At 46.8% G+C, this 26,545-nt stretch overlaps 2 protein-coding genes across 4 annotated transcripts in view; one reads left to right on the top strand and one right to left on the bottom strand.

Moving 5' to 3' along the window:
- The window catches only part of GDPD4 (glycerophosphodiester phosphodiesterase domain containing 4), a 48,121-nt gene extending 37,654 nt beyond the window's left edge, over positions 1–10,467 (top strand). The window contains exons 15-16 of the mRNA XM_026860272.1: positions 3,349–3,354; positions 10,456–10,467. Of these exons, the coding sequence (XP_026716073.1) occupies positions 3,349–3,354; positions 10,456–10,460 (11 nt within the window). The 3' untranslated portion in view covers positions 10,461–10,467. The remainder of the gene's footprint in view (positions 1–3,348; positions 3,355–10,455) is intronic.
- The window catches only part of MYO7A (myosin VIIA), a 67,558-nt gene continuing 42,447 nt past the window's right edge, over positions 1,435–26,545 (bottom strand). For all 3 annotated transcript variants that reach the window (XM_026860224.1, XM_026860233.1, XM_026860239.1), the window contains 23 exons: positions 25,634–25,761; positions 24,149–24,275; positions 19,841–19,960; positions 18,975–19,148; positions 18,139–18,366; positions 16,761–16,931; positions 15,813–15,930; positions 15,395–15,521; positions 15,114–15,283; positions 14,789–14,979; positions 14,083–14,207; positions 12,845–13,002; positions 11,609–11,762; positions 11,335–11,490; positions 10,814–10,919; positions 9,021–9,134; positions 8,346–8,433; positions 7,649–7,755; positions 6,536–6,721; positions 5,667–5,783; positions 4,396–4,479; positions 2,940–3,059; positions 1,435–2,199 (listed from right to left, as the gene is read on the bottom strand). In XM_026860224.1, coding sequence (XP_026716025.1) covers positions 2,110–2,199; positions 2,940–3,059; positions 4,396–4,479; positions 5,667–5,783; positions 6,536–6,721; positions 7,649–7,755; positions 8,346–8,433; positions 9,021–9,134; positions 10,814–10,919; positions 11,335–11,490; positions 11,609–11,762; positions 12,845–13,002; positions 14,083–14,207; positions 14,789–14,979; positions 15,114–15,283; positions 15,395–15,521; positions 15,813–15,930; positions 16,761–16,931; positions 18,139–18,366; positions 18,975–19,148; positions 19,841–19,960; positions 24,149–24,275; positions 25,634–25,761 — 3,159 coding nt within the window. In that variant the 3' untranslated portion in view covers positions 1,435–2,109. The remainder of the gene's footprint in view (positions 2,200–2,939; positions 3,060–4,395; positions 4,480–5,666; positions 5,784–6,535; positions 6,722–7,648; positions 7,756–8,345; positions 8,434–9,020; positions 9,135–10,813; positions 10,920–11,334; positions 11,491–11,608; positions 11,763–12,844; positions 13,003–14,082; positions 14,208–14,788; positions 14,980–15,113; positions 15,284–15,394; positions 15,522–15,812; positions 15,931–16,760; positions 16,932–18,138; positions 18,367–18,974; positions 19,149–19,840; positions 19,961–24,148; positions 24,276–25,633; positions 25,762–26,545) is intronic.

Raw genomic sequence — 26,545 nt, 5'->3', positions numbered from 1 at the left:
CCCCCAAAATGGCGGGGTGCATGGGAGGCTGACACAGCTATAAGTGGAGGGATGAGAGTGGTGGTGGGGGGGGAAAACTGGCCCAGGACAGGACTGGAAAACATTGCTGTGCTGAATTGTCTACTGAATGTGCTGTGGGAGGCAGGGATGGCTGGAGACTCACAAAAAGCAGTGGTGGTGGTGGTAGGGATGATGGGCACGTGTCTCAGGACCGGTGGGATCCCTGGAACAGCTGGATCATGGCAGCTGGGGAGGGAAGATAAGCATCAGAGATGCATGGTGAGAAGGCAGCTTGGCTCCACGGTGTAGCCTGGGCTGGTGTAACCGTGCTTCCGTCGCCAGCGTGCCTTGAGCAGGGGAATGGTGGAGGAAGGGGATCGCCTAGCAGCCCTGCCTGGCTTGTCGATGTCTCTGTGCAGCATCTCATACGCTCTGGTGGAGAGAACAAGGTCCAAAGTCACTGCTGCATCCCAGTTGGATGTCAGGGTCCTTGAGGTCTGGTAGGCAGCACTGCTGACCGTGCCAGGCACACCATGGTGTTGCAGGACTAAGCCCGGCTGAGCTTAACAAAACACATGACACCCTATAATGTGGAATTTTTTGGAAACAGCCAAACTCAGCCCAACAAACAGGACCAAGAGAGGTCTCCCACATCTACCGAGATCCACCTAGTGATGCCAGCACCCAGTCTTGGTGGATAATTGTCACCCCTCTTGCTGCCCCACACCCGGGCACGTGCTCCTTTGAAGCTTGGATTTTGGAAAGGCACCCCAGGCTCCTTCCCTTGTATACCCCCAGACACAACAGGATTTCAGCCTCCTCTCTGCTGGCAGGTCCCATCTCTGCTCCAAAGCAGGCTGGTCCGCACTGAGTGGCCTCGGGTGGAAGACGGAACAATCAGCCAGCAGATCAGTACAGCCAACTAAAGACGGAGGAAAGCCCACCACAACCAAGGGCCTGCTCTTGCTGTGAGTGGTTCAGGTCCAGCTGGGACTCAGAAAGAGCCATTTTATACAGGTGTACACACAAAAACCACAATAAAATCATTAGGTGTTTCCAAACCTGATGGCCAAGTCCATATCTGAGTTACAGCTCAACATCTTGGCCTCAGTCTTCCGAGCATGGGGACTTTAAAACCCCTACGTCCATACTGAAGCTTGAAGTAAAGATGCTCCCAGGGTTATTTTGTCTGAGCACAGGGGGCAAAAGGAGATAATTTGTCTTCAAAGCTTCACTTCCAGCTGAGCCTGTAAGTTGTCAAGATGTGCCTTACTCAGCCTCTGGCAATCACAGCTCTGGGGGAATCCCTGGGCCAGGGATTGTTCTCCAGGTTGCCCTCAGCCCCGAGTCAGCGTCCAGATATCGGCACAAAATGCAGGATTTTTTTTTTCCTTTTTAATATTTTAAAAAATAAATAGAAGAAGAAACAAAACGTTTAAAATTTGTTCTTTAAATATTTCCAGCATTGCACGGACAGCACTTTAGTACTCTAGCCTGTTCAATCAGTAGTTTATTCTGATTCCTAGTTAAAATGTGATCCTCCCAGCCTGCTTTTTCTTTCTGTCTTTCTTAAGAACACAACGTATTCTTCTGTAACGTCAAAAAACAAACCCTGCAGTGTTCATTGGACATCTTTGAGTGTGGGTCAGGGCTCTGTGATTCCTTTTCAAACCTGAAATGCCCATAACCTCACCAAATAGCATCCCAATAGCTCTCTCTTACTGAAGAAAAGAAACAAACCAAACCAAAACAAGCCACACGCACACACACACACGGACAGAGAAATCCTCTTCCAAGAGCCTTTGCGATGCCAACCATTGGGTTCAGTCACTGTCTGAGAGCGGTGGTGTCCCCTGGAAATCTTTGAGGTGTAAGATGGAGTGGGGGTGCTGGGTGGGGGAGGAGAATGGGAGGTCAGAGATAGTCATCTTCGCTGGAAGGGGAGGTGGGATTTGAGCCCTCAAGGTCAGAGTCCAGCGAACTCCCTGATGGTGTTCGGCTCATCTTCCACATCTGGGAGGCAAAGGTTCTCCCCCAGCTGCACGGGTATCCCACAGGCCTCAGCTGGTGAATTAGCCCCATGGCCACCTGCCAGTGGCTTCTTGCAGTTCACTTGCTACTCTTTGCACTCCTCTGTTTGCTCATGGCTGTTAGCATCTGGCTGATGTATGAGGTCAAAAGATCGTCCATCTTGTACCCCTGAGTAGGAGAGAGAAGATGTTACCTTCCTTTAGAGCACAGTTCACAGTCTCTGGCTTGTGCCTCCTGAATACCCTGGCTACTGGTTGCTGACTTCTAAGTTTTCAGGTACATTTTGACCTGTTCCACCATTCTCCTTGGGTGACACCACCACAAGGAACAGAGCCCCGACATAATTTGCAGTGTTGAGGTGGAGGAACTCACCATCCCTGGATGCTGTTGAGGCTAAGGACATAGGAAGTTTTGGATGGGACCTGGGTTTTCAAATGGCCAACACAATACTAATACAACAAAATACAATTAATCCAACAGGAATTTTTATCCTTCATGCTTTGTGTTTATGATAGTCTAGGAGGAGGTTTGATGCTGTGACTGTTAGTAGGGACAAGCTGGGATCTTGGTTAAAGGGCTCAAGAGCACCCCCTGAGCCCACATCAGCTTTAATGTGCCTTTCAGTCCAGTGGCAGGAAGCAGTGTCCCATGCTCCTGAGATGGTGATGTCCCGAGCACCTCAGACTTGCTTGTAAGTTGGATGATGGACCAAATGAGAGCCCTGATCCATTGAGCAGAGCCATGGGAAATCCATAAGAAAAAAAACCCCAAACATATTGGGGGCTCTTCTAAGAGACCACTTTGAGCCTAGAAAATCCCCGAGACACAATTTGCTGGAAGCATTTAATTTTGCCTGCCAAAGTCACAATTTGATCTAACTGTGCCCAATGACCTTTGAGGCTCCTTACCAGGGAAGTCTCGCAGAGCAGCTTGCTTCCTCTCACCAGGTTGCCAATGGTTATATGGAAGTACGTGTTGCCACTGCTCCAGTTGGAGATCTTGGTGAAGGGGTGAGTGATGAGAATATCCTGGTGGGAACACAAGACTGACACTCAACACATGAGAGCCTCAACTTTCATGAAGGGCTGTGGGGACCTCTCGTGTCCTCATTCACTTTCCCTCAAAGCCAAGACCAAGGATGTCTGCTGTGATGAGACTGTACCATGGCCTCACGGGAATGGCAGTGAGATGCAAGACTCTGAATCCTCCAGTGCTTGTGAAGAACTGTTGTAGCAGAACGACCATGCAGCTGGTTGAACTAACTAGTAGGAGCTCATTTACTCCAGCTCCTGTCCTAACGTCTGTGAAAGGATTAAGGAAGGAGTATGTATATGCTCCAGTCACAGGGCTCTAAAGTGGATGCTCCCCACCCATCTCCTGTTGAAAAGGGCTAAACTGGCTCTGTGAAACAGACAAACTTTTCTGTCTATCCAGACTTTCCAATTAGGCTTAATGAGAACTCCTGAAGTTCTGAAGAACACACTTTTGGGGATAACCTCTGTGAGAGTTGGGGAATGGATCTGGATAGACTGGAGTCATGGGCGGAGCCCAACTGGGGGAGTTTCACTGAGGGCAAATGCCGGGGGCTGCCCTTGGGCCACAACAATCCCCAGGGGGGCTACAGGCCTGGGGAGGAGTGGCTGGAGAGCTGCCGGTCAGAGAGGGACAGGGGGGGATGAGAATGAGCCAGAGTGTGCCCAGGGGGCCAAGGAGGGCAATGGCATCCTGGCTGGTGTCAGCACTGGCATGGCCAGCAGGGACAGGGAAGGGATCTGAGCCCTGGACTCGGTACTGGGGAGGCCGCCCCTCGATTCCTGGGTTCAGTGTTGGGCCCCTCACCCCAAAAAGGCCATTGAAGGACTTGAGCGTGGCCAGAGAAGGGCAACGGAGCTGGGGCAGGGTTTGGAGCACAGGTCTGCTGGGGAGCGGCTGGGGGAACTGGGGGGTTCAGTCTGGAGAAGAGGAGGCTGAGGGGAGACCTCATCACCCTCCACAGCTCCCTGCCAGGAGGGTGCAGAGAGCTGGGGATGAGCCTCTTGAACCAAGTAATAAGCGACAGGACAAGAGGGAATGGCCTCAAGTTGTGCCAGGGAAAGTTTAGACTAGATGTCAGGAAGCATTTCTTTGCAGAAGGGGCTGTTGGGTGTTGGAATGGGCTGCCCAGGGCAGGGGGGGAGTCCCCATCCCTGGAGGGGTTGAAGACTCGGGCTGACCCAGCGCTGAGGGATCTGGTGGAGTTGGGAACTGTCAGTGCTGGGTTAACGGTTGGACTGAATGATCTTCAAGGTCCTTTCCAACCTAGATGATTCTGTGATTCTGTGAATGGGCTCAGGAGCATCTGGTGAATATCTCGGTTTTTCTTACCTTGGTTTTGGGATCAATGAGGCTGACTCCATGCTTATTGATGGCAATTAGAAGGATTTCTGGATAATTTGGCTCTGTAGTTTGCTGTTGGAAATAACATGAACTGGTTAGGGGATGTGTCACGCAAAATCAAGTCCCTTCCTATTTCCTCTCTCCTTGTCTGTCTCCTATCAGCATTTGAGGTCCCACTAATTGCGATCCAGTTTATCCTTTAAAGGTAAACATAGAGCTCATTAAAGTATCAGCAATAGTCAGGGCTGTCTAGTTAAGTACAGATCTCATAAATGCCTGATAACCAGTGGGTGAGTTGCTGACAGCATTAAGTTCCTTGCTTCCTTTGGTGGACTCCCATCTTACCATTGACAAGGAAGAGCTGGAACAGGCTGGCAAACCCCAGACACCTCCTCTCCCCTCCCAGTCTCTGTTTGGTGTTCTGCTCCTCCTCATGCCTGCTGCTGTGGCCCTCCAGGCCAAGACTACACTGCTCTGTACCCTTCTGATTTCCATATTCAGTTTTGTTCCTGCTGGTAAACCCTTCTCCTAGCCCTGGGCCATAAGGACCTCCAATTTGTTTGACCAATGAGAGAGACAGAGCACATGGGATGGGAGCTCAGCTCCTGCCCTGCCACAGATCTCCTGGCTACCAAAAAAAAAAAAAAAAAAAAAAAAAAAATTGACCACAGGATCTATTCAGATCCTTTATGTCATCTAAGGTGGACATAATAGAAAATGGGGTGCCCGGGTTCAAGGAACTGATGAGTAATTTCAGCAACTGGCTTCCAGCCCAGGCTCACTGTGTGGTCATTGAGAAGAGGGAGTTGCAATAAGGTATCCAGAGTCCTGGGACAGAATTCATGACTACTGGCCTCTACTGTCTTTGATGGGAGTCTGGTGCCATGGTGGGTGGTCTGGATTTCGTTCGTGGTGGGTGCAGACATGTCCCTTGGAAAACCACACGTTCCCCTTTGCCTTGCCAAAACAGAGAATGGCTCTTGGCTCTTCAGCAGCACAGCCACGAGTATGGAAGCAGTGACTGAGATATGGTGAAGCTCTACAATGCCTCTGACTGTGTAAAGAGGCAGAGCAGCAATAAATGAGTGTGTATCGGCCCTTCACTGATGGAGACTCTCACACTCTTTCCCTGCTTCATCAGGGTTGTCCCAGTCTGGTCCAGACACTGGGACAACCCGGCATACCTGGAACCCCTCTGTGATATGGGGTTCCTGACTTTGGCTGAAAGCTGCCAGAGAACCCCCAAGTAGAGCAGGTACCTTCACTTCAAAGAATGCTGATCCAAATGTAGGCCACTTGAAGATAATCTTTAGGAAGGCAAGCTTGGCTTCTTCTCTTGTTTTGCCCGCGTGCTTATTGTAGTATGCCACGATGGACTGCAACAGAGAACACAACAGAGCTGAAGGGTTCGCACTACCTAGCACCAGGGAGGTTTGCAGGGAAGGAGCATCAGTCCCACAGAGATGGTCAGTTCTAGTCCCTGCTCCAATGAACACTGCACAAAAGTGCTGGAACCAAGGCAGGTCCTTCTTAGATGACCTGTGCTGGTGACTCCATTAAAGGGCTTATACATTTTGATCCTCCAATTTATGCGGTGGAGGAGACTGAGAAACCTTCAACCCAGAGAAGCTGATAGCTTGCTGGTCAGGCACATGGCTGAGTTCAAGTCCTAGGAAACAGAAAGGACTTATAAAACTATTTCTTGGCAGTGAGAAACCTATGTGATTTTATGGCTCTAAATCTGTCTGTACCCGTGCCACAGCTCTTCCTGTGTAAAGCAGTGAGAATTACCCCTCTGCTCAGTCATCTGCTTTAAACAACAGAACTTTACATGGGACCATCTCCCAGCATGTGTCTGTACGGTGTTGCGTCCGCCACTACAGCCTCAGCCACGCGCAGTACAAAGAAAACCCGCTGCAAGGCATGCCTGTATGAGCACACGCGTACAATTCCTTCTCTTGGTGATGTTGGTGAGGCTGCAGCTCTGCTAAGGCTCAAGAGAGACAATGGTTTGCTCATTCTAGCACATTCTAGCAGCTCCACTTCAATGCTGAATGTCAGACAAGTACCCCAAGAGATTGGGCTTTCCCCAGCCAGGCCTGGCATATGGCTCAAGCTGCTGTTTTACCCTTTTCCAGTCGTCTGGAGAGAGCTGTCGAACGAGGTCCTGAGGCACCAGCTCCTTCAGGAGCTTGGGGATGCTGGGGAAATAGGACTTGTCATCCTCAAACTTCACCCGGTAGATGAGAGCCGCCAGCTGCAGGACCTCCTCCCGCGTGCACTTGTGGTAGCCACGCAGGTACTTCGGTAACTCCTGCGCGGAGGAAAGAACAATTCAAAGACAGAGGAGGTGACCACGGACCTTCACCCTCAGCTGTTAAATGGAGTTTGTGGAGGTAGCCAGCCTCTGGCTGAGAGGCTGTGCCCTGGGAACACTCGTAGCAGTTGTGTTGACTGTGGTGGGGAGGTAGCTGCTCAGCTGAGACCACACTAGATGTCTGAAGATCCTCTATGGTCTAAAAGAGTCTCCTGTTATGTGGAACACGGAGGTCCCTATGTCAGATATCAGGTGTGTGATCCTACAGTCTTGTTCACCTGCCTTCATCCCAGGGAATCCACTCCTAGTAATGGTCACTTGGAATTGAAAGGGGTTTCAATTTTAAAAATCTATTCCCTCCTTACCGAAAGTGTCTGAAAATGCGTCAAGTGATTAACTGACTCAAGCATTAAGGGATACAGTCATATTGGGATAACCAATCCAGGATTTTATTGGGATAACCTTCATCCAGGCAAGCACACAGGCAGTGTATGTGTGTGTGAGAGTGAGCTTTGGGACATGAAGGGGTCTCTTCCATTCCAGAAGAAACAAGAGTAGAACAACTGTAACTTCTTACCTGACTGCTGAGATCCTCACAGCTCATCTCCATGAATGGAGGTGGCTGAAAACCCTCAGGATGCTTCTGAATTCAACACGCACACACACACACCCCCCAGTGAGGCTGTCAGCAGGACACACTCTCTCCTGTTTCTTGCTGCCCACCAAAGAGCAGCTGGCCCAAATGCCAGCTGGGCTGCTGACCCTAAAGTGCACGAAGGCTGCTCCTTGCCGTGCATCTCATCAGCACTCTCTGAAGTGCTTTATTTAAGGCAAGAATTCATCCATCTACAGATGGAAAAAGTCTTTGTAACCCACTGCCAGTTCTTTCCAAGTCTCCACTGGTATTGCAGGCTCTTAGAGTACCTGGTAATAATGGAAGATTGAGTCTGCCATCGAGTCCTTTCCAGGCGTTGTGTTGGTCCACAGCTTTTTCATGAAGAACACTTGGTAGGTGAGGGAAGGCACTATACCTGTGCAAGGGGAGCAGGGAGCATGTATGTAAGAGCAATGCTGTGAGCACCAGCTGGCAATCGGTGTCCCTGCAAGCCAGCGGTGCCCATGCGCCATCACAACTTGCAGTGACAGGGGCACTCGCAAGGCCAAATGGGCTCTGACCTTGCAGGGAAAACTATATTTTCCCCTTGCTAAGCTTCAATAAAATGGAAAGAGTGTCTGGGTTCATTTACACAACTGTACTTGAATGACAGTGCTCATGCCTAACGCAGGGCAGAGGAATTGCACCACCTGTGTCTTACAGCCACCGATATATTCAGCAGAACTGCAGCCAGCTCCACTGCACATGTGGGCAGCCACCACCTGAACCTTCCCACAGGCAGGTCCTGGAGAGCTGCCCACCGGCAGATGCTCCTCATAGGGGCCAGATCTAGCCCTGGAGCAGAGAGGTCTTGCTGCTCCTGGGCAGGTCATGTCCCAGGTGATGTCCCCAGACAGCACACCCACAGCAGTGTGGCCCAACAGACGTGGCAGACCGTGTGGTCAGCCTTGTTTGAAAGGGCTGGAGGGCTCCGTGTGACCCACAGTGGAGAAAAGTCACTGTTACCATCTTTTGCTGGTCTTGCTTTCTTTATCCAGTCCGTCAGGTGTCTCACAAAGTCAAAGAAGAAATCTCCCTCGGGTACACTGATGACCTGGAGGACACAGGACATGGTTACAAAGGCTGAGCAGGTGGCAAGAGGCCACAGGCAGCGTTGGCCATTACCTCATCTTGCAGTTTTTGCTCACTGGTTTGTCCCCTTTACACTGACGTGTTACAAACTCCTGACGTGAGAAAACTGCTGCCAGCACCTCCCTGCAGGCTCTGCCTCTAATTTCACCCACTACTCCTTATTGCAGCTTCCTGTTTCACAGGAACAATTAATTTCCCTTCATGATGACTATCTCCACAGATTTCTCCCAGTTGCCTGAGGCAGCTCGAAGCTGCACATTTTTCTTATTTAGTCATTTCTTATAAAACTGACTCAGCAACAGGCTAGAAGAGCTCTGCCCATCTCTGTCTTAAGCCCTTTGGGGTGACTGCTGTAAGTCAGGGCTGTGAGACTGCAAATCTCACCTGTAGTAGGTTGGATCTGACTTAGAAGCACCACGCTGCTTGCAGAGAAATGCATCTCACCTGTGAAGGTGCCGAAAGCTCTGGCTTCACCAATGAATACCCACAGGCAGGTGGGTCACCCTGAGTGCCCCGGGGGTCATCCCAGCTTCTGGGTGAGTCACTCACCTTGTCGGAGATTTTGACGAAGAGGCTGAAGCCCTCGGAGGACTTTAGGAGCAGCCTGTTGGAGATGTTCTGGCAGAAGTCCTTAGCTTTCGTGCTGGACTCCACCTCAAATGCCTACAAAGAAAGGAAAATCCTCACCACTGCTACCTCAAGGTTAATTTCCACTTTACGCTCTCTTTGAGGAATGCTAGTCTCAGATACACAAAGGGATTTAGGTGTCCAACCACCAAGGAAATCAATGACACTGGGTTGTGTCTCTGGGCACAGGAAGGGACGTTTGCAGAAGCTCAACCATGGTACTGCTGTACCCTTGTGCTTCATGATGCTCTCTCTATGCCCCGTGCTGGCTTATCCAGGGCTCCCCAGGCAATGCAAGAGATTTTTCTGGTCTAACAGTTTGGTATCAGAACTATTTGTCTAGGGCAGGTGGAGAAAGATACCTCCAGACTGAGTGTGCCAAGTGTCTCTCCACTGATGATGAAGAGGTCAGATGCCTGGCTTAGACCAAATTCCTGACTTGTAGATAGCTGAAGAGAGGGGAGATGACTCCTGCTGTACGGGTGGGTGGGATAGGTAATGGACTGTCCCACCTGCATGCAGGTCCCAGCCCTGTTTTGCCTTCTGAGCTGTGCTCAGCATTTACATTGCCTCAGTTTTGCTCTGTCCATTTAAAGGGATTCCGTTTGTAGCAGTTTAAGGAATTTAAGCTTCTGACCACCATGTGCGTGGCTGTGTTAGCCTGAACCACCTGGACCCCGTGTTCCACATCCCACGGGAGATGGGCCTGGAGCTCAGTGCTGCCGATGTTCAGCAGCTCTTCCATGCAGATGTGTGCTGTACTGGAATGATGCTACTCCGCCACTCCACCTGGGTGCTTGCCATGGCCCAAAGGATCACAGCAAACCCATCCAAGTGCAGAAGTCCCCACTGCCTCCTCCTCCTGGCTCTCACACAGATGTATAAAGCAGTGTCATGTTTATTGCTGGTCATGTAGAATAAAACCACTCAAAGTGATAAGAAATCCCAGCAGTTAGTTCTCTCAGCTCTCCATTACAGATAAACAAGGGTATGAACAGCTGCTGGAGAGGAACCATCCTTTTCCTTTCATGCCCGTGCACTGCTTTACACATAAACCCACTTGGAAATACAGGAATTTAGTTGTGCCCAAGGGCACGAGGGGAGAGAGAGATTCAAGCCTCACAGGAAGACTAGTCAGTAGCATGAGACAGCAGTATCTGCAAGGACATGCATATCTGCTCTGGCATCAATATAATTAGCTGCCTTATTAGTGTGTAAGATGCTTAATGAGAGGTTCCCGAGTGAAGGTGTGATTTCTGTGTCATCTCAGGTCAGAAGGTATCATTTCAGTTACCTACTGGCCAGTGCTGTCATAGTGTGCCCAGTCCCCAGGGAGCCCCATCATGGTGCCCCACAGGGTAGAGTTGGGTGGAGGGTATATGTTGGTCTAGGCTGCAAACCACTATCCAAGGCTTGTGAACCACTGTGAGCAAATGGAGATGAACCCACCCAGTTTTCTTCTTTCTAGAGTCATACTATAAAGCTTCCAGTGAATACCAGCACAGCACCTACACCTTGAAAAAAAGTAAATCGCAGTAAATCAAACCCCTAAGCTGGTCAGGGTAGGTAAGGATGGGTTTTCCTTACACTGCTCTGGTCCAGAGCCTTCTGGAAAGGCTAAGTTCTTCTGAATCAGAACCAGCATTAGCCTCTTCTGATAAGAAAACTGACAGCCATTCTGACGGAAAAGAAGAATTTCCTTCTCGCTCATTTACCTCATCAGTGTCATCAGGGAAGTAAACCTTGTGGAAAATTTGGGTGGTTTTGTGTTGAATGGCTTCCACTTCTACCAGATGGGGTGGGTACTTCCTGGATCCATTCCTGCAAAACAGGAGGTGGCAACTGTCACAGCATCAGAGCAAAAATATTTTGTTTAAATCTTCCGGTTTAATACATATTCTTTTTTTGAGTAACTTCAGCTACTTTCTTAATATTAGGGGGTTTTTTTCCCTCTTTTGGAGGGAGAAAGAAAAATTGTAATGGGGATTTACTTAGGCTGTAGGTGACTTGAGGGGACCAGGACAAAATTGACTTAATTAATCTCTGTTCTCCCACACGCAGTTTACCAGTGACATCCTCCACCCAAATGCCTCTCCAATTCAGCTAGGTTGAACACAGAGACAGGCTGTGAGCTTTCACTGTCCCCCTCAGTCACCTAAAAAATCTATTCATATTTTCTCACACGTCTTTGGATGCTGTGGCACAGTCAGGACTAGGAGGCCTTTTGGTGCCGTACCTCAAGGCTTTCTGGAGTCTCTGGATGCAGTCTGCTGCCAAGGGGTGATGTTTCCGGGACTGCAGGAACCTCTGGACATGGGGGAGGAGGATGTTACTCGGAGGGAAAAGGCCTGTACACAACCACAACAGCTCCCAGCCTTTCTCTTCACTGTACCTAGACAAGGAGAGACCCAAAAGAAAAAGAAAGTATCACTCACAGCACAGACATTTCAGATCTGCTTTGCCCAACACAGGCTAGTGCATTCGGGCCAAGGGGAACAAACAGCTCTTACTTGATGTGGTTGTCTGTGAGCTGCTTGAGGGTCTGGCAGTAGATTTCATCCTTCAGGGGTTCAGCTTTCAAGGCACCTTCAAATATTTGGTCTGTCAGCTCATTAACTGAGCGGGTCCTTTTGGATGGGTAGTCACCCATGTACTTCAGCACTGGTGGGAGGTAGGAGTCAAGGATCAGCTAACTGGGATGTCTGGGGAAGCCCTTCTGTTGATGATGTGATTAAAGACATCCTACACATGCTCACAGAAGTGGCTGCAATTTGGTGGAAGGGGCATAGTAAAGGTTTTACATTGCTTTAGGACATGTCCAGCAAGCTCTCTGCCTTTATCACACATCATCTCAGGGTGAAAGAATTGTTTTGGGGTCAGGACACGTAGGCCTAAGAAAGCTGCATGTGATCATGTGTTCCCTGACCACATATACAGGTACCACTGTAAAAGACCAGATTTTCAGCTAGGGTCAGACACCAGTGGAGCTGCAGTAACATACACCAAATTATGACCTTCGCCATCATGCCATATTGCAACTCTTCCACATGAGAGCAGGCCACAGTTTTCTGAATTAACATTTATGACACAGAGAGGAAAAGGATAAAATTGCAAATGTCCTCTTATTTTTTTGCCCGTTCTTTTAATTCCTCCTCTTGTTGCTAGTAAAAGAAAACCAATAGTAGCAGCATTAGTGTAATATTAATCAGTAACAGGCTTATACCCACAGAACTGTTCAAACCATGAAGTTTGGAGCCTAGAGCAAAGCCTGACCAAGAAATAAGGGTTAGTTCAACAGATGTGAGCTATGTCTGTACTCAGCTCATCTCTCCCATGCTGTGTATATTCTGCCAAGTAAGGGATATTCAGGCATCAGACTCTGTCCCTGAGACCATGTGGACCGGTTTGCATCCACACTGATTAGGGCTACAGCTTTCCACAGCACATGCATTTCAGAGAGACACAGCTGAAGCAAGCCAGAACAGAACCAGTGAGTTAATCACTAAGCAGTGTGGACTCAACAACTTGTTCCCTGGCCCTCATTTATTAAGTATTGGACACCCCTCAAATCTCAAGGATGCTTGAGTAGACATTTCAGGATCAGATCCATCTCCAAGACTGTGATATATTCCCAAAGCTCTTAAGAGGGACCCCAAACCTTTCTGTGGGCTTTGCTTGTGGCCCTAAAGAGCCTTTTGCCTGTCAGACGTGTTGCCCCAGGACTCCCCCAAGCAGTGGAAGGATATCAATGAAGGCCATGCAGGCTTCTTGGGACAGCTCCTCGCTGCCCAGGATCTTCTTCAGCAATGGCTGTTTGATGGGCTCACGGGTGTAACACCACAGCTTGTCCTTCCCACGGCTCTTGGTGATCATGACCCGGCTGAGGGTGTGCTTGGGAGGTGGCCTGGTGGCAAAGGCAAAGCAAGAGGAAAAGTGGAGAGGTTATAAGGTAAAAGGGACAACTTGAGGCCAGTGTTTCACCTGGGAAGATTGCTCACAGCACCTGGCTAATGAACTCTTACACCAAATGGGACTTGACAGTTCAGCAAGCATCCGGCTCCAGTTCTGCCCTAAGATGACCATTTGTACTTTCCTAGGGCTCAGAAAAGTCCCTTAGGGACCCTACCCAAGTACTGACACCAGAACAACCTGACACAAAAAAGCTTCTGACCACAAGAGGCAGAATGATGGCAATGGAAGGTCAGGGCAGCAACACTGAAAGAATATTGCCTAGCAGAACAAGCCTGGAGGGTGAAGGAGGACCTGGTCTGCCTGTTTGGATTGTCAGCCCATCTGAACAGGAATGAGAGTTTTGGGATCAGTCTGGCCAGCTGCACTCAGCAGTGATGCTCATTTAAATCTTTAGAGCTGAGGTGAAGATGCTCGCACCTACTTCAACTGCTGCCTATATGATCTGAGGCTTTGCAGGAAAGAAATATCAGACCACTGAGCAGAGCCTCCCAGATAACACTAAATTTCACACTGTTACACCTGTGCTGAGCCAATCTGCAGAAATCCTTCATAAAACCATGTCTGTGGAAAACCTACAGCTCAAATGCTATGACCGAAGCTGGAGGCTGCAGTAGTACAAAGTCACACAAGAGGATATTCACAGAACCACAGAATCATCTAGGTTGGAAAGGACCTTGGAGATCATCCAGTCCAACCGTTAACCCAGCACTGACAGTTCCCAACTACACCAGATCCCTCAGCGCTGGGTCAACCCGACTCTTCAACCCCTCCAGGGATGGGGACTCCACCACCTCCCTGGGCAGCCCATTCCAACGCCCAACAGCCCCTTCTGCAAAGAAATGCTTCCTGATATCTAGTCTAAACCTTCCCTGGTGCAACTTGAGGCCATTCCCTCTTGTCCTGAAATGTCCTATTCAGAGTACTTTACAGTAGCCAAAAATTTCCTGATTCCCAAGCTACCTGGAGATGGATACCTATCCTTACAATTTTTGAGGATGGTTTAAAAAATCACCTAAAATAATCATAGGAAAACTCCTCCAAGGTGTATGGCTTTACTCTTTCTTCACTGTCTGAAATTGCCAGCTGAGAGGTTCTGATAACATCTTGTCGTTGATCAGGGGTCATCGTGACCAGTGCCTGTGGGATGAAAAGGTCTTTGTCACCTTGTACATTTGATATAATATATATATATATATATATATATATATATATATATGATGTAATCAGAGAGAAGGAGATAAAAAAATGAAAATAACAGTGAGTGAATGAGAATAACCCATTAATTCCAGTTAATAGTCAGTAAGAACTGTGCAACTGTCATTTCTCTGTGTCGTTTTCAGTCACTAATGCAAGGAATAACAGAAGTTTCCCTAGTGTGGATCATTTCCTAATGAAGATAACGTGCTTTGGATCCTACAGCTCCATACATGAATGTAGCGGATCCCTCCAACTCTAAATACACCTCCAAGTACTCAGACCAGCTGGAAGGATTTAGCATGATTCATGGATCTTCCAAGCCACAAGCTTGTGGTGTTCAAAATGACAAGAACAACAGAAAAGCCGAGATCACTTCTGCCTCGGACAGCTTATCATCTCTCTCAGTCACTTTGGTTTCCACCTTATCATCAGGAAGACTCTGGCCAGATCTAAGCTCTTCAGGAAGGCTTTGACCTCCTCGGGCTTTGTATCGAGTTGTGCCATTCTGTAAGACAGCTTACCACGATCTCCAGCGGAGGCATGGTGACTGTAGGCAAGACATAGACAGAATCCGTTGGGAAATCCCCTCTCTGCTTGGTCCGTTCATTGAACCCGTTAGCCCACCCTGAGTTCATCACATGTTCTCCTGTGTCCTGGTCCAGAACTATGAGGTCTCCTTTGAGGAAGCTGAGGAACCCGGATTCTTCTCCCACTGCAAGAAAAATAATCATTAGTATTTTGGTTTTTTTGTTTGTTTGTTTGTTTTTGTTTTTTTTTTTTTTCCAAAATGGTTGGGAGTAATTAATTTATCTACATATTTACCTATGGGCTGGGCCATTTACTTACCAGGGTTTGGGTTGTCTTGGAGAGTGACCACATACTTGGATCTTTTCCTTAGTCCTTCAAGGAAGGTCACCACCAGGTCCCGGATATCTTCGGCATTGTTGGAGGTGAAAGTGTATTCATCGCCTTTAATGGTAGCCAAAGTGAAACTCTGCCCTTGCAGCTTTCCCCCTCTGAGATATATTTTTTATAGAAGACATAAACAAGGAACATAATGGCATCAAGAGGCAAAGCCTGGGAAAAGGTTTATGGTGAGATTACCAGCTAAGTCTATTCCTTTATACCTGCTGCTTGACACAGCTGTGATCTCTGGGAAAGAGAGCTCTAAGAGAACCTGCTCCTGTTCATCCACAAAGTACACCCCTGTCCAGTTGACAGCTACAATCACATCATTTTTAGGCAGGCTTGGCCCTGGATGGAAGACAAGACATACAGTCAGTTCATGAAGGGTCTTAGGATACAGAAAATGTATGCATTTCAAAGGGGAACGCAATGATCAAAAAAAGTGTTATTTTTAGTAAGAGAAATAGTGGCAAATTTATAGCTTGAGCCATTGTTAATCAGGATGCACACACACACAAAAATTTTCCAGAAAAAAACAGCTAGATGGTCCATTAAGTCTTCCTATCTGTGGAGTCCCTATCTCTCCTTCCTTTCACTCTGGAGCATCCTATGCTCTGGGGATGCGCTCTACGGACTCACCTGAGAATTTGAAGGCTTCATAAAACCGAGAAAACAGCAAAGGCCACTTGAAACGTGCAAAATCCACTACCTCTTCTTTGACTTTTTTTGGATCTGTCCTCTTCTGAGTATAAATTCCCTACAGACAAATAGCCAACATGAAGCACAAACCCAGTTACATCCAGGAAGAGAGCAAACAAACCCAATTCATGCCACCTGAAGATCTTGGAACTGGTATTAATTGAGGTCTCACTGCAGCTAAGGGCCAAACAAAGTCCTACAGGAAGAAGTGATAGTTTGGACAAAGTTCTGGCCTTTGGTTCCCACTTCAGGGAATAATTTGACTTTGAGAAGGCTGGGAAAGCATCTAGAGTGACCAGTCTGGGTGGGATTCATCTCAGCTAAATTTAGGTTTCCCTAAAGTAGGTGTCTACCTTGCAGGCTGACAGTCCTTCAGCTGCAAATGGACACTCCACAGCCCTTGCGCCCTGACATCTAGCTTTATTTAGGATATCCTCAGCTACCTGACACTTCTGTATGTAGCTGACGGGCTGAGGGAGGACCTGCAAAACCCAACTGAATTGATGATGAGTTTTCACCGACAGTAATGGGAGGTGAGACTCCCAACACACATAAAGGTGTTTACATTTTAGGTCTTGACATTGCCTGGAGACACAAACCACCACTGTGATACAGCCAATAACACCACAATCCTTTGTAACAGGAATGAGAGCACAGAGAAGGCATTTTGCTTCTCACAGTGAATCTCTGAAGGGTGTCTTCTTCTGTCAGATCTTGCCTCAAAACCAGCGGTAAATCTGAATACGGCTAGTACAAAACCTGCCACCTTCTTTGATTTAGCTTCAAGCCAGACTAAGAGCTGAGCTATGATGTCTGATGTATGTTTAAAAGGCACACGAAGCTACTGAAGCACGTCTTGGTCCTTGCCAGGTGATCTACTGTCCGCACCTTTTTATGTGCAGCTATGATGAGCTGAGCCCATTTTTCCACTGTTTTTGAAGCTGTGATCTCTCTGTCCGGGATGTAGGATGGAATTAGATTCAGCAGCCTTTCCAGTACCATCTCTGACCCGTAGTCCACATAGTACTGCTGGGAAGCCAGTTCTGCCAGATCTTCTTCCTGTGGGAGCCAAATAAGCCAAGTTAATGCTGTTACCAGGCCATCACCTCAACATCCATCCTCCATCATTCACGGAGCTCCTTGTGGAGGCTCGATGTGCTGCTGCTTCAGAATGGTGTGGGGATGCTTCCTTTCAGCAGAACTTCACCAGTGCTTTTTGAATATCTAAAGTTCAGGAGACTGACCACTAAAAGCTGTCATTAAACCTTAACATGTTCAGTGACCAGCACCATGTAACCCTGTACCGTGTGTGAACGTGTTTGTCCCAGTCTTTCCTTACAGTTTAGTCTTCTGATACCTGCAGTGAGCAGTAGGGGTGATTTTGCTATAGTAGACAGAGTTTAATGATTGAAAACTAGATGTACCCATCATTTCTTATATTTGAGAAGCCCAGGAACTGAAGCACCTTTGTATAATGCAGAATGGTGAAATATTCTTTGGTGCAGCTATGTTCCAAGCACTTTGGGGAGAAATAATAGAGCTGCTGAAATGACAGTAGCACAAGGAGACCAGGAGCAAGAGAGGGGCAGGAAGAAAGGGCAGGACTTCTGATAGGATAAAAGAGCTGTAGTTAATGCAATATAGATGGGAAAAGATGATTTAGATCCCAAGGTGACTGGACTTTATCAGACCACAGGAGAATGATTAGGTGTTGAGGAAAAGACGTATCTTCAATTTGATACCTGGATGATTTCTAACAAAAGTAAAAAAAAAAAAAATGTGATGGACATATTGTCACAGATTTTGATGTTACGTGAGATACTTGTTTCAGTGACACTGGAATAATTTTGTAAGCTCTCAGAGATTCTAGAGGCATAGATTTCTGCCGCCAATGTCCCTTCAGCATATGGCAGCATTATTGGGTTTGTATTGCATGGCAGAGGTCTGGGGATCCTGAAAAGCATCTTTCATGTCTAAGGCTTAGCAGGATTCACCAAAAAGGATCCTGCTGTCTACTCCTGATTTGGTGATCTCTTTACAGGCTCCCTTCAAACTGAGGCTGGTGCATGAAATGGCTGTTAATTCTTCCATCCAAAATTCACCAGGAGAGAGTGCTCATGCAGCACAGAGTGTCCAGTCTGTCCCCAGCAAAGAGGATCTGATGCCTGTAGCTACTGTGCCCCAAGCGAATACCACAATCCCCGAGCTAGCAGGGGTTCAGGGAGGAAGATTTCTCACCCCCTTCGGTAAAACCTATTTCATGTACCTTGTCACACCGGTACTCCCCGAACTTCACCCCTCGCACAATCTGTTGATAGATGAGATTGGTGGCCACGTTGTCCTCACTTGGGTTGTGCCAAGGAGTGAAGATCTCCTTCCTGAAGAAGAGCCGCCACGGCGCGTTGCGCTCCTGCGCTCCCTGCTCTTTGGCGTACTGCTCGCACTGAGACACAGCATCCATCACATGGTCATTGCCACTCCCCAGCGAGGAGACCTAGTCAGGGCAGAGGGAAACGTGGCACTCACCTGACTAAATACTGACCAGGTAGAGATTTCTATCTCTGAGTCACTCATCCAGACTTCCCTTATAATCAAAATAAATCAAAATATCTATCTTTACTAGCCAGCCAAGAGGTCTACAGCATAGCTGGGTGAGCCATTTTTGGTTTGAGCCCCAGTTTCCTAGCCAGAATGAAAGGAGGACATCAATGTGAGCTGGCAAAACCAGTGGTCCCATTATAAAGTATTGATTATTCATACTGTGCTTTGAAACACTCTGTTTCAAAGTCATGGATTTGGATCCAGCCATGATAAGCATCAGAGAAACCCAGAATAAAAAGCCTGTCCTGTTACAGAAGATTTATCACCTCTGCCTTCTCACTGTAGTCTGGCATGAAGCCCTAAAGCACTACATCTCCTCAGAGGGAACATCCCTGGATGAATGTGAAAATCATGCTGGCACCTGCACTGTAGAAATGTTCCTTCCTGACCTCAAGGCTCATTTTCTCAAAGCACAGGGTCCTTCTACACTCTGGAAGATATGTGATGGCAAGGAGAACCTCCCTCTTCTTTCACAGATTTAGTCAGAAACATAAGATATACCTTGTCAAAAAGTGCAATGTAAAGCGAAAAGCCAAATCGGTCCTTCAGGCTGATTTTGTCGGCCAATGAATTACAGAGCTCCTTAGCAGTTGTTGCAGAGTCGGTTAACAGCGTTTTTGTTGTCCCATCCATAAATGTGACAGGCAGCATGATTGGTTTCTTGGACTTGGTTGCCTATTGGATCAAAGTAAAACTTTGTAAAGGCATTTCAATCCCATCAAGGCTATTTACCTGCATACTCTTCCACCCAACTGTGGTAACCATCTTCTAATTCCTGATCCCACTGGCTGGCTGCTTTTCAATACTACTGTAACATACTTCTCAACAGGATAATGTACAGTCAACCACTGGAAAACACTCGAAAGTCCCAGATTTTTTTTATTTAATATGTTCAATTATCAAAGAGCCTAATCCAATAAATCCGAGCATGCTTGGGAATGCTCCTGGGTGCTGGAGCACAGCTGCCTATGCCAGTAAACTAGCATAGAAAATGAGCAATTATTGCACAAATTGTGCCTGTTCCAGCTAGTCCCAGGGACCATTCTCAACAGGCACTTTGCCTGCAGCCACCTTCACATAGAAGACAGCTTCTTAGCATGCATGGGGGGCTTGCTCCGTGCCAGCTGGCCTCAATACCCAAGAGCACTCTTGAGCTCTTATTGATGTAGCCAAAGGGATTGATCTTCGGCATAGTCTGGAGCAAAGCCAGGATTCATGGGGAATCTTGGAAATACATGAACATTCTTGAGAGAAATAGGCATTTTGTCATGCTACTTTCTGTCCTGCTAGAGATGTGGTTCCTGTGATAGCAAAAGGCTTAAACCCAGAGCTGCAGCTGCCTGGGGAGGGGATGGAGAGGCTCGTACCTGCAGCTCCAGCCAGCTGGGTGGCTGTGTCCTTGTCCCATTGGCAAACGTTCGCCTCAGCCTCTCTTCACAATAGGGAGCATAACCCGGGGGACCTCCATTGATAAAGTTCCTTAAATACTGTTAGCAACAGAGAACACATTGGTTAGACCATCGGCTCTAGAGGACAAACATTTGCAAAGGTTAAAAACCAGTGTCTTACTGGAGAAAAGACCTCTGGGATAAATGGCAGTGACACTGCTCTGCCTCAGGATGTTTGTACATCACATTGCTGGAAGCTGAGAGAAAGAGTAGGACAGTCTACACCCTTGCTTTGCTCTTATACTGTGTGTTTTGCTCTTATACTGTGTGTTTTGCTCTTATACTGTGTGTTTCTGGCCTCAGTGGACATAAGATACCAGACTAGACAACCTTTGATCGAAGCCAGTGCAGCAGCTTTTCTGTTCCTGCTATTGATGCCACTGATTTCTATCTTTGTGTTTTAAAGATGTATTATAAAATGTTATTGAGTGTTGGCCAAAAAGATGGGAGTGAATGAAAACGATGTATAAGTAATGATCCAAGGGAACTGTAAACAAATGCCACTCAGAACACTTATCTGCCAGTACAAAAGATCTTTCACAATTACATTAGACAGATGTTTCTTTAGTCAGATTTTAAATTGCATTGTAGAAGATCCTAAATCAGAATTTGAAGCACTTCACCATATGCTAAAAATACAGCCACACCATTGTAGAGCAAATTGGCTTCCACAATATGAAAGATAATACACTTAAAAATACCACATAAATATCTTGGAAAAAAAAAAAGGTAGATAAGACTAACAGTTCTGTAAATCATATTTTTCAGGGAGACTTTATAGATAAAGAGTTCACAGAGTAATAACACGTAGTTGTTCCTCCTTCAATAACACAGAGGCTCTATAACACTGTCACTCCACAAATAGCATGGGTAGAGAGACAGATATCTCTGACAATCATAATTTACAGAAATAACTAGGTAATACAGACGGATTATATGGATGGGTGCTGTTGCAAATGATTGCAAGCAGCTGATGCTGTGTAGAAGTGTAGTGTTAATTATGCTGTTAATAATGAACTATGTAATCGCGTACTTATTTTTAGTTTTCCTTCCTTGTGACTGAATCTTCCCACCAAAGTCCACTATTAGTTGAAAGAAAGGTACAAAGAACAGAAGTGCTAATGTGTCTTGACCCATGCTTAGCATATGATGTGATAAAGGTGTCAGTGCGATCTAAATCATGACCTTCAGATTTGGGAGCAGGAAAACATATTGAAGATGTCTCATTATCAGCTAAATCCTTCTCAAAATGTTTTGTTCTAACTGACACTATTGAAGGTTGTGGAACAACTTCTAGGCACAACAGTTCCCCAAAATTCTTTTTTTTTTTTTTTTTTTTTTTTTTTTTTTTTTTTTTGAGCCTAGAGGTTTCAGGAGAAAAATAACCAGGAGTCTGATACAATATTCATTGCATGTAAGAGTATAGGAAAGAAATGCTAAGAGATGTTTACCCCTATATGCTTTTCATTCTATTAAAAAGGTGGATAATTACTGCTAAGTGTGAAGTTATGGCGTCAGCTGAAAAACCTGAGGTTAACAAAACATCATCTAGCTGATAGTCAACGTGTGGCTGTCATACATTCAACGGTAGCTATTGCATGGTTAAAGCAGTAGTCAGTGAACTCATGGTAAATCAGATTTCAGCTGACTACTAACTCCTGAAAACATGGTACTAACAGATTAAGAGTCTGACAGTAAGGTCTGGCACTGACATGGAGTCTGTCTCCCAACCCAGACCAAACTGGACCAGGCGGTCTGGCTTAACATAGCTTCAAAACAGAAGAGTTCACTGAACTTCAACAAACTTTGGATATTCCTTTGCTTTTCACAAAACAACAACAACAAAAAAGTGAGTCTGAATGGGAACATATGTGGTTGGGGGGCAGAGTTAATGTTTCATCATGAGAATGCCTCATCTCAAAACGTAATATTTTAAGCTGAAAGGTGCCCAGGTGGCAACTTGAGGCCATTCCCTCTTGTCCTGTGGCTTGTTACTTGGTTCAAGAGGCTCATCCCCAGCTCTCTGCACCCTCCTGGCAGGGAGTTGCCAAGGGCCAGGAGGTCTCCCCTCAGCCTCCTCTTCTCCAGACTGAACCCCCCCAGTTCCCCCAGCCGCTCCCCAGCAGACCTGTGCTCCAGACCCTGCCCCAGCTCCGTTGCCCTTCTCTGGCCACGCTCGAGTCATTCAATGGCCTTTTTGGGGTGAGGGGCCCAAAACTGAACCCAGGAATCGAGGGGCGGCCTCCCCAGTGCCGAGCACAGGTGTTAGGTGTTGGAATGGGCTGCCCAGGGAGGTGGTGGAGTCCCCATCCCTGGAGGGGTTGAAGAGTCGGGTCGATTTAGTGCTGAGGGATCTGGTGTAGTTGGGAACTGTCAGTGCTGGGTTAACGGTTGGACTGGATGATCTTCAAGTCCCTTTCCAACCTAGATGATTCTGTGATTCTGTGTCAATCATGTCCCCATGGATAACTACAGTGGCTTCAGAGGAGTTCTGAGACATTGCCCAAGTCACTGCCTGTGTGTTGCTATTTGCAAGACTGGGGCCTTGGAAGGTAACCACATTGTGGGCTGCTGCAAGTGTTCTTTGCAGTCATACTCAAGGCCCTTCAGTCACCACAGGCTGTCTATCATCTCCAACAGCCCAAGGTGCAAAACGATGATGAATAAGGGCAGAATTAGTATAAACCCTCTCCAGAGCTGTTGGGAATATTGTCCTGTATTTCAGCATGGACCATTACTCTGGTCAGGGGTACATGTGAACCACTGGCACAGGTTGCTCAGAGAAGTGGTAGATGCTCCATCCATGGAAACATTCAAGGTCAGGCTGGACGGGGCTCTGAGCAACCTGATCTGGTTGAAGCTGTCCCTGCTCGTTGCAGGGGGGTTGCACTAGATGACCTTTAAATGTTCCTTCCAACCCAAATTATTCTATGATTTTATGACTCTATGTCTGTGTTGCCAGAACTACCAATAAATTATTTCTGAGGAGCGCTTCACTCACCGAAAATAATCTTCCGCTATTAAAGATTTAAACCCACGCAACCTCCTGTGGCATACTTTCTCAGATCTCATTTCCAGACATAATTTAATTTTCTGCCACTTTGCCAGTGATTTATCTGCTTTATTAGATTTCATATTGGCAAGGCCTGGGGATGAAGGAGGGATTTCTATTCTTGGCTTCAGCTCTTTCAGTGCTGAGGACCCAGTAACAGATCTGATATCTATGGAAATTAATGGAACAGCTTTATCTCCAGCAGGCTTAGGAGCAGGCCCAGGCTCCAACATTCAAAGATCTGAGAGGGACAAAGGAGGCCTTACATCACCGCAAAGAAAAGACACTGTGCTGAGCCCCTGGCCCTGAGCCAGCCAAACTCTTAGGCATGGGATTAACTTGAGCAGTCCAGTGGGTGTTAGTCAGACTCTAGGTGTGTAACTCGTTTGGAAGGCAGGCTCTTCAAATTTAGGCAACAAAATGTTACCCAGGATAAAAAAGAAAATCTTTAAGAACAACCTGCTTCTCAAAAGTGTCGGCCACTTAGTATCTCCCACTGACTTCAGTCCTGCTGATCCCCAGTGCTTCTGAAGGTACTTTACCTGTCACCTGTCACGTGGCTGTTTAGCGTTGGACATTTGCAAGTTGTAGCATGCACAGAAAGCAACTACGGAGACATACTTCCAGGGAAATTAAACCCTTTGCTTTCTACGTGCAATTTTTTATATTAAGTTATACTTATAATTAGATGTGTAGTACTATTCCTTGCCAATTTTGTTATAGTACATGCCTGAGGTCACACCGTCAAAGCTAGTAGATGCCTGAATGAATGAATAGACCTTTGCATGTGAGAAAGAGGGGAGAAATGTGGGCTATTCCAGGTGTGCCAATTCCACTTGCAGCCTCCCACCATCAACTTTCCTGCCAGAAGTCACTTAATCACATCTTTATACTTCTATAGTGCAGGAGGCATCATCTGAACTGGTTGTCTGCACTCCCTTTAGAGTCACAGGAAAGAGAGAGTCACTTCTCAGGACTGACTCATGTGATCCACTTTAGAGGCTGAGCTAGGGATCATGCAGAATTTTGTTAGGAACTTTATGTCATTTTAATTCCTGGTAAAGATAAAAGAACAGGATTCCTTCTACTGTGAAACCCAAGAGAAAAGCTGGTCCCATGAATGGAAAAGGAAATGTACCGGCAGATAACTCATGAGACAAATTTCTACAGTTTACCTTCACAAACTTCTCAGATGGAGCAAAACATCCCACGCAGAGGGACATCAGGATCCAACCCCTGGCGTGGCTGCTTTTGGATGGGTTCTGGGTCAGCTGCTTGCAGATTTGACAATAGATTTCATCCCTGCAACAGGAATGAAAAAAGCATGAGAGATAATGAGGCGGTGGTGTTCAGCATGATCAGAGAGAGAGAGACAGACCCTGTCTGTATGTGATTGATAGTTAAAAGTTCATTTTAGCATTGCAGGGATATTAATTTAACTGCCCTAATGATGGTCACCCTGATCATTGCAGATGCCATCCATCACCAGTCCTGCCGAGTCTTCCCTGCGCTTCAGCTGAGATTTCCCACAGCTGACTGACACTGCTTAGAAAAAGAGGGAAATAAAAGGGAGTCTCAAGGTTCAAGGAAGATCAATGTCACCTCTAGATGATGGAGTTTATTCTGGTTTCTCACAAAGATTTCCCAGTAATACCAAGAGAGTCTCCTAAACTAACTTTCACAGAGGGCCATCAGCTGGGATCTTCATTTGCTGGCTGTTCCTCTTGAGACACCGAAATTTGCTTTGTGGAAGTGTTGGGAACTATCAGCTCCAGCCAAGGTCAAGGTTTGTCCAGCTCTTACATCCGAACAGGCACGCACGATACCTGTCAATACAGGTATCTCAATTTGGGATTTAATGTCCATTTTTGACTTTAACCTTAGTTCTCTACATGCAAAATGAGGGATAACAGTACTTCCTCATCTACATGGGAGGCAACAAACGTGTTAGCCAACCTGTTACACTGACAAACTCCATGGGAAAGCCTACGGGACACTACCAGGTCTGCCTTCAGAGCAGACTTTGTGCAGAAAACCAAGGCTAAGGGTTTTGTGGTGAACTAGGAGGATAAAAAATAAAAATTAGAGAAGCTGGTCATCGATGAAGATGTCCATCCTGTTCCTGGAGTGAGCTAATAGGTGTGAGTGAAAAGAGAGTGAGACTACATAAACAAGGACTGTATTATAACACACACACACACACACACACACACACACACGTAAATGGGCTGAACCAAAGATGTGCAGCTGGCCTTAATTTGTCACTTTACAATTTTTGAATGCTTAATTTAGCAGCTGAAATGAGTTTGTTTTTCATTGCTGCACCATTAAAAATATTCACACGAAGAGAATAGATGTATATGGTCAAATAAAAAACAAAGGGTAGTGAACAAGAGAACGTTAAAAAAAAATAAAAAATCCAGTAGGCACTAGCACTTTCAGAAGCATTTCAGTCCCTCTGCATGGTCTTTCCATCAGGCCTAAGGAGCAGTAAGGAACATGATCTGATCCGGCCCATATTTATACAACACAACCAGAAAAATTATACTATGAGAGCTTTGTAAAGCCGCACACAATTGCAAAATCATTTGGACAAGAATAGCTTGAGGAAGAAGGAATGAAAAGAATGGCATGTTTATGCCTTGGTCTTGATTTCTAACCTTAAGGCTGGCCTGAGGATGCCATTACCAATAATGAAATGGAGCTTCTCCAGGTTGGAGGTGGGTCGGTCTTCGAGCATGCTATTACCCTGGAGCGTGGACTCACCATCATGAAGTCTCTTTGTCACCTGCCAACCAGACACATTGCTCTCTTTCAGCACAGCCAGTTACTATGTCCCCCCCACCCCCATCCCAAATGTGCGGTGCTCCCCCAGGAGGACTCCTCCAACAGCCATGAGGGGTCTCAGAAGTTCTTCAATCTAGCACTTTTATCAGCGATGGGAGTGTGTAACTTTGTTGGCTTTGGTCACATAAGGGTGAAGCTGAAAATGGTCCTGTCTCATCACACTCCCACATGGTTGGTCTTTGCCCAGGGTTTCTACCATGGCACCCTTGCATCCCAGCTCTGAGCTGGTCCTGCAGCTGGGACAGGGCCACCAAGGATCTTTAGAATAATCCCAGCTTATTGCTAAGGAGGACCTGTCCCTTTAACTCATATTAAAAAAAAAACAAACTAAATCATGAAAACACTGACAAAATGGACCCGCTCCCCATGCTAATGATGCAGCCAGAAGTGCATAAGCATGGTGCTGTTTGTGAAAACAGGGATGGCATTTGTCTGCCTACCAGTTCTGTCTCAGCTAGTCCACCCAGTCTCCATTTAGAGCCACTGGAGAAAGGTGGAAATTTCTAGAGTGTGCTCAGAGCCACGTTAGGGTAGGCTGGACTGGGTCGTATTTCTCCTCACTGACCCTAAAGGGAAAGGGGGTGACTATCTCAGAGAGCAATCTTCGTGCTCTCAAGCAGCTATAGACACCTGAGATGGTGCCTGCTCTGGGAATGGATATGATAATGTGTAGAAGACGACTGAATCCATATCTTTGTATTGCTTTCATCTCCCCAACACCCCCC

Source organism: Athene cunicularia (assembly GCF_003259725.1).
Source record: "Athene cunicularia isolate RWA chromosome 1 unlocalized genomic scaffold, athCun1 chr1_part1, whole genome shotgun sequence".
In the NCBI taxonomy this organism is placed as follows: Eukaryota; Metazoa; Chordata; class Aves; order Strigiformes; family Strigidae; genus Athene; species Athene cunicularia.
The sequence above is the reverse complement of the archived record's forward strand: the minus strand, read 5'-3'. Positions and strand labels throughout refer to the sequence as shown.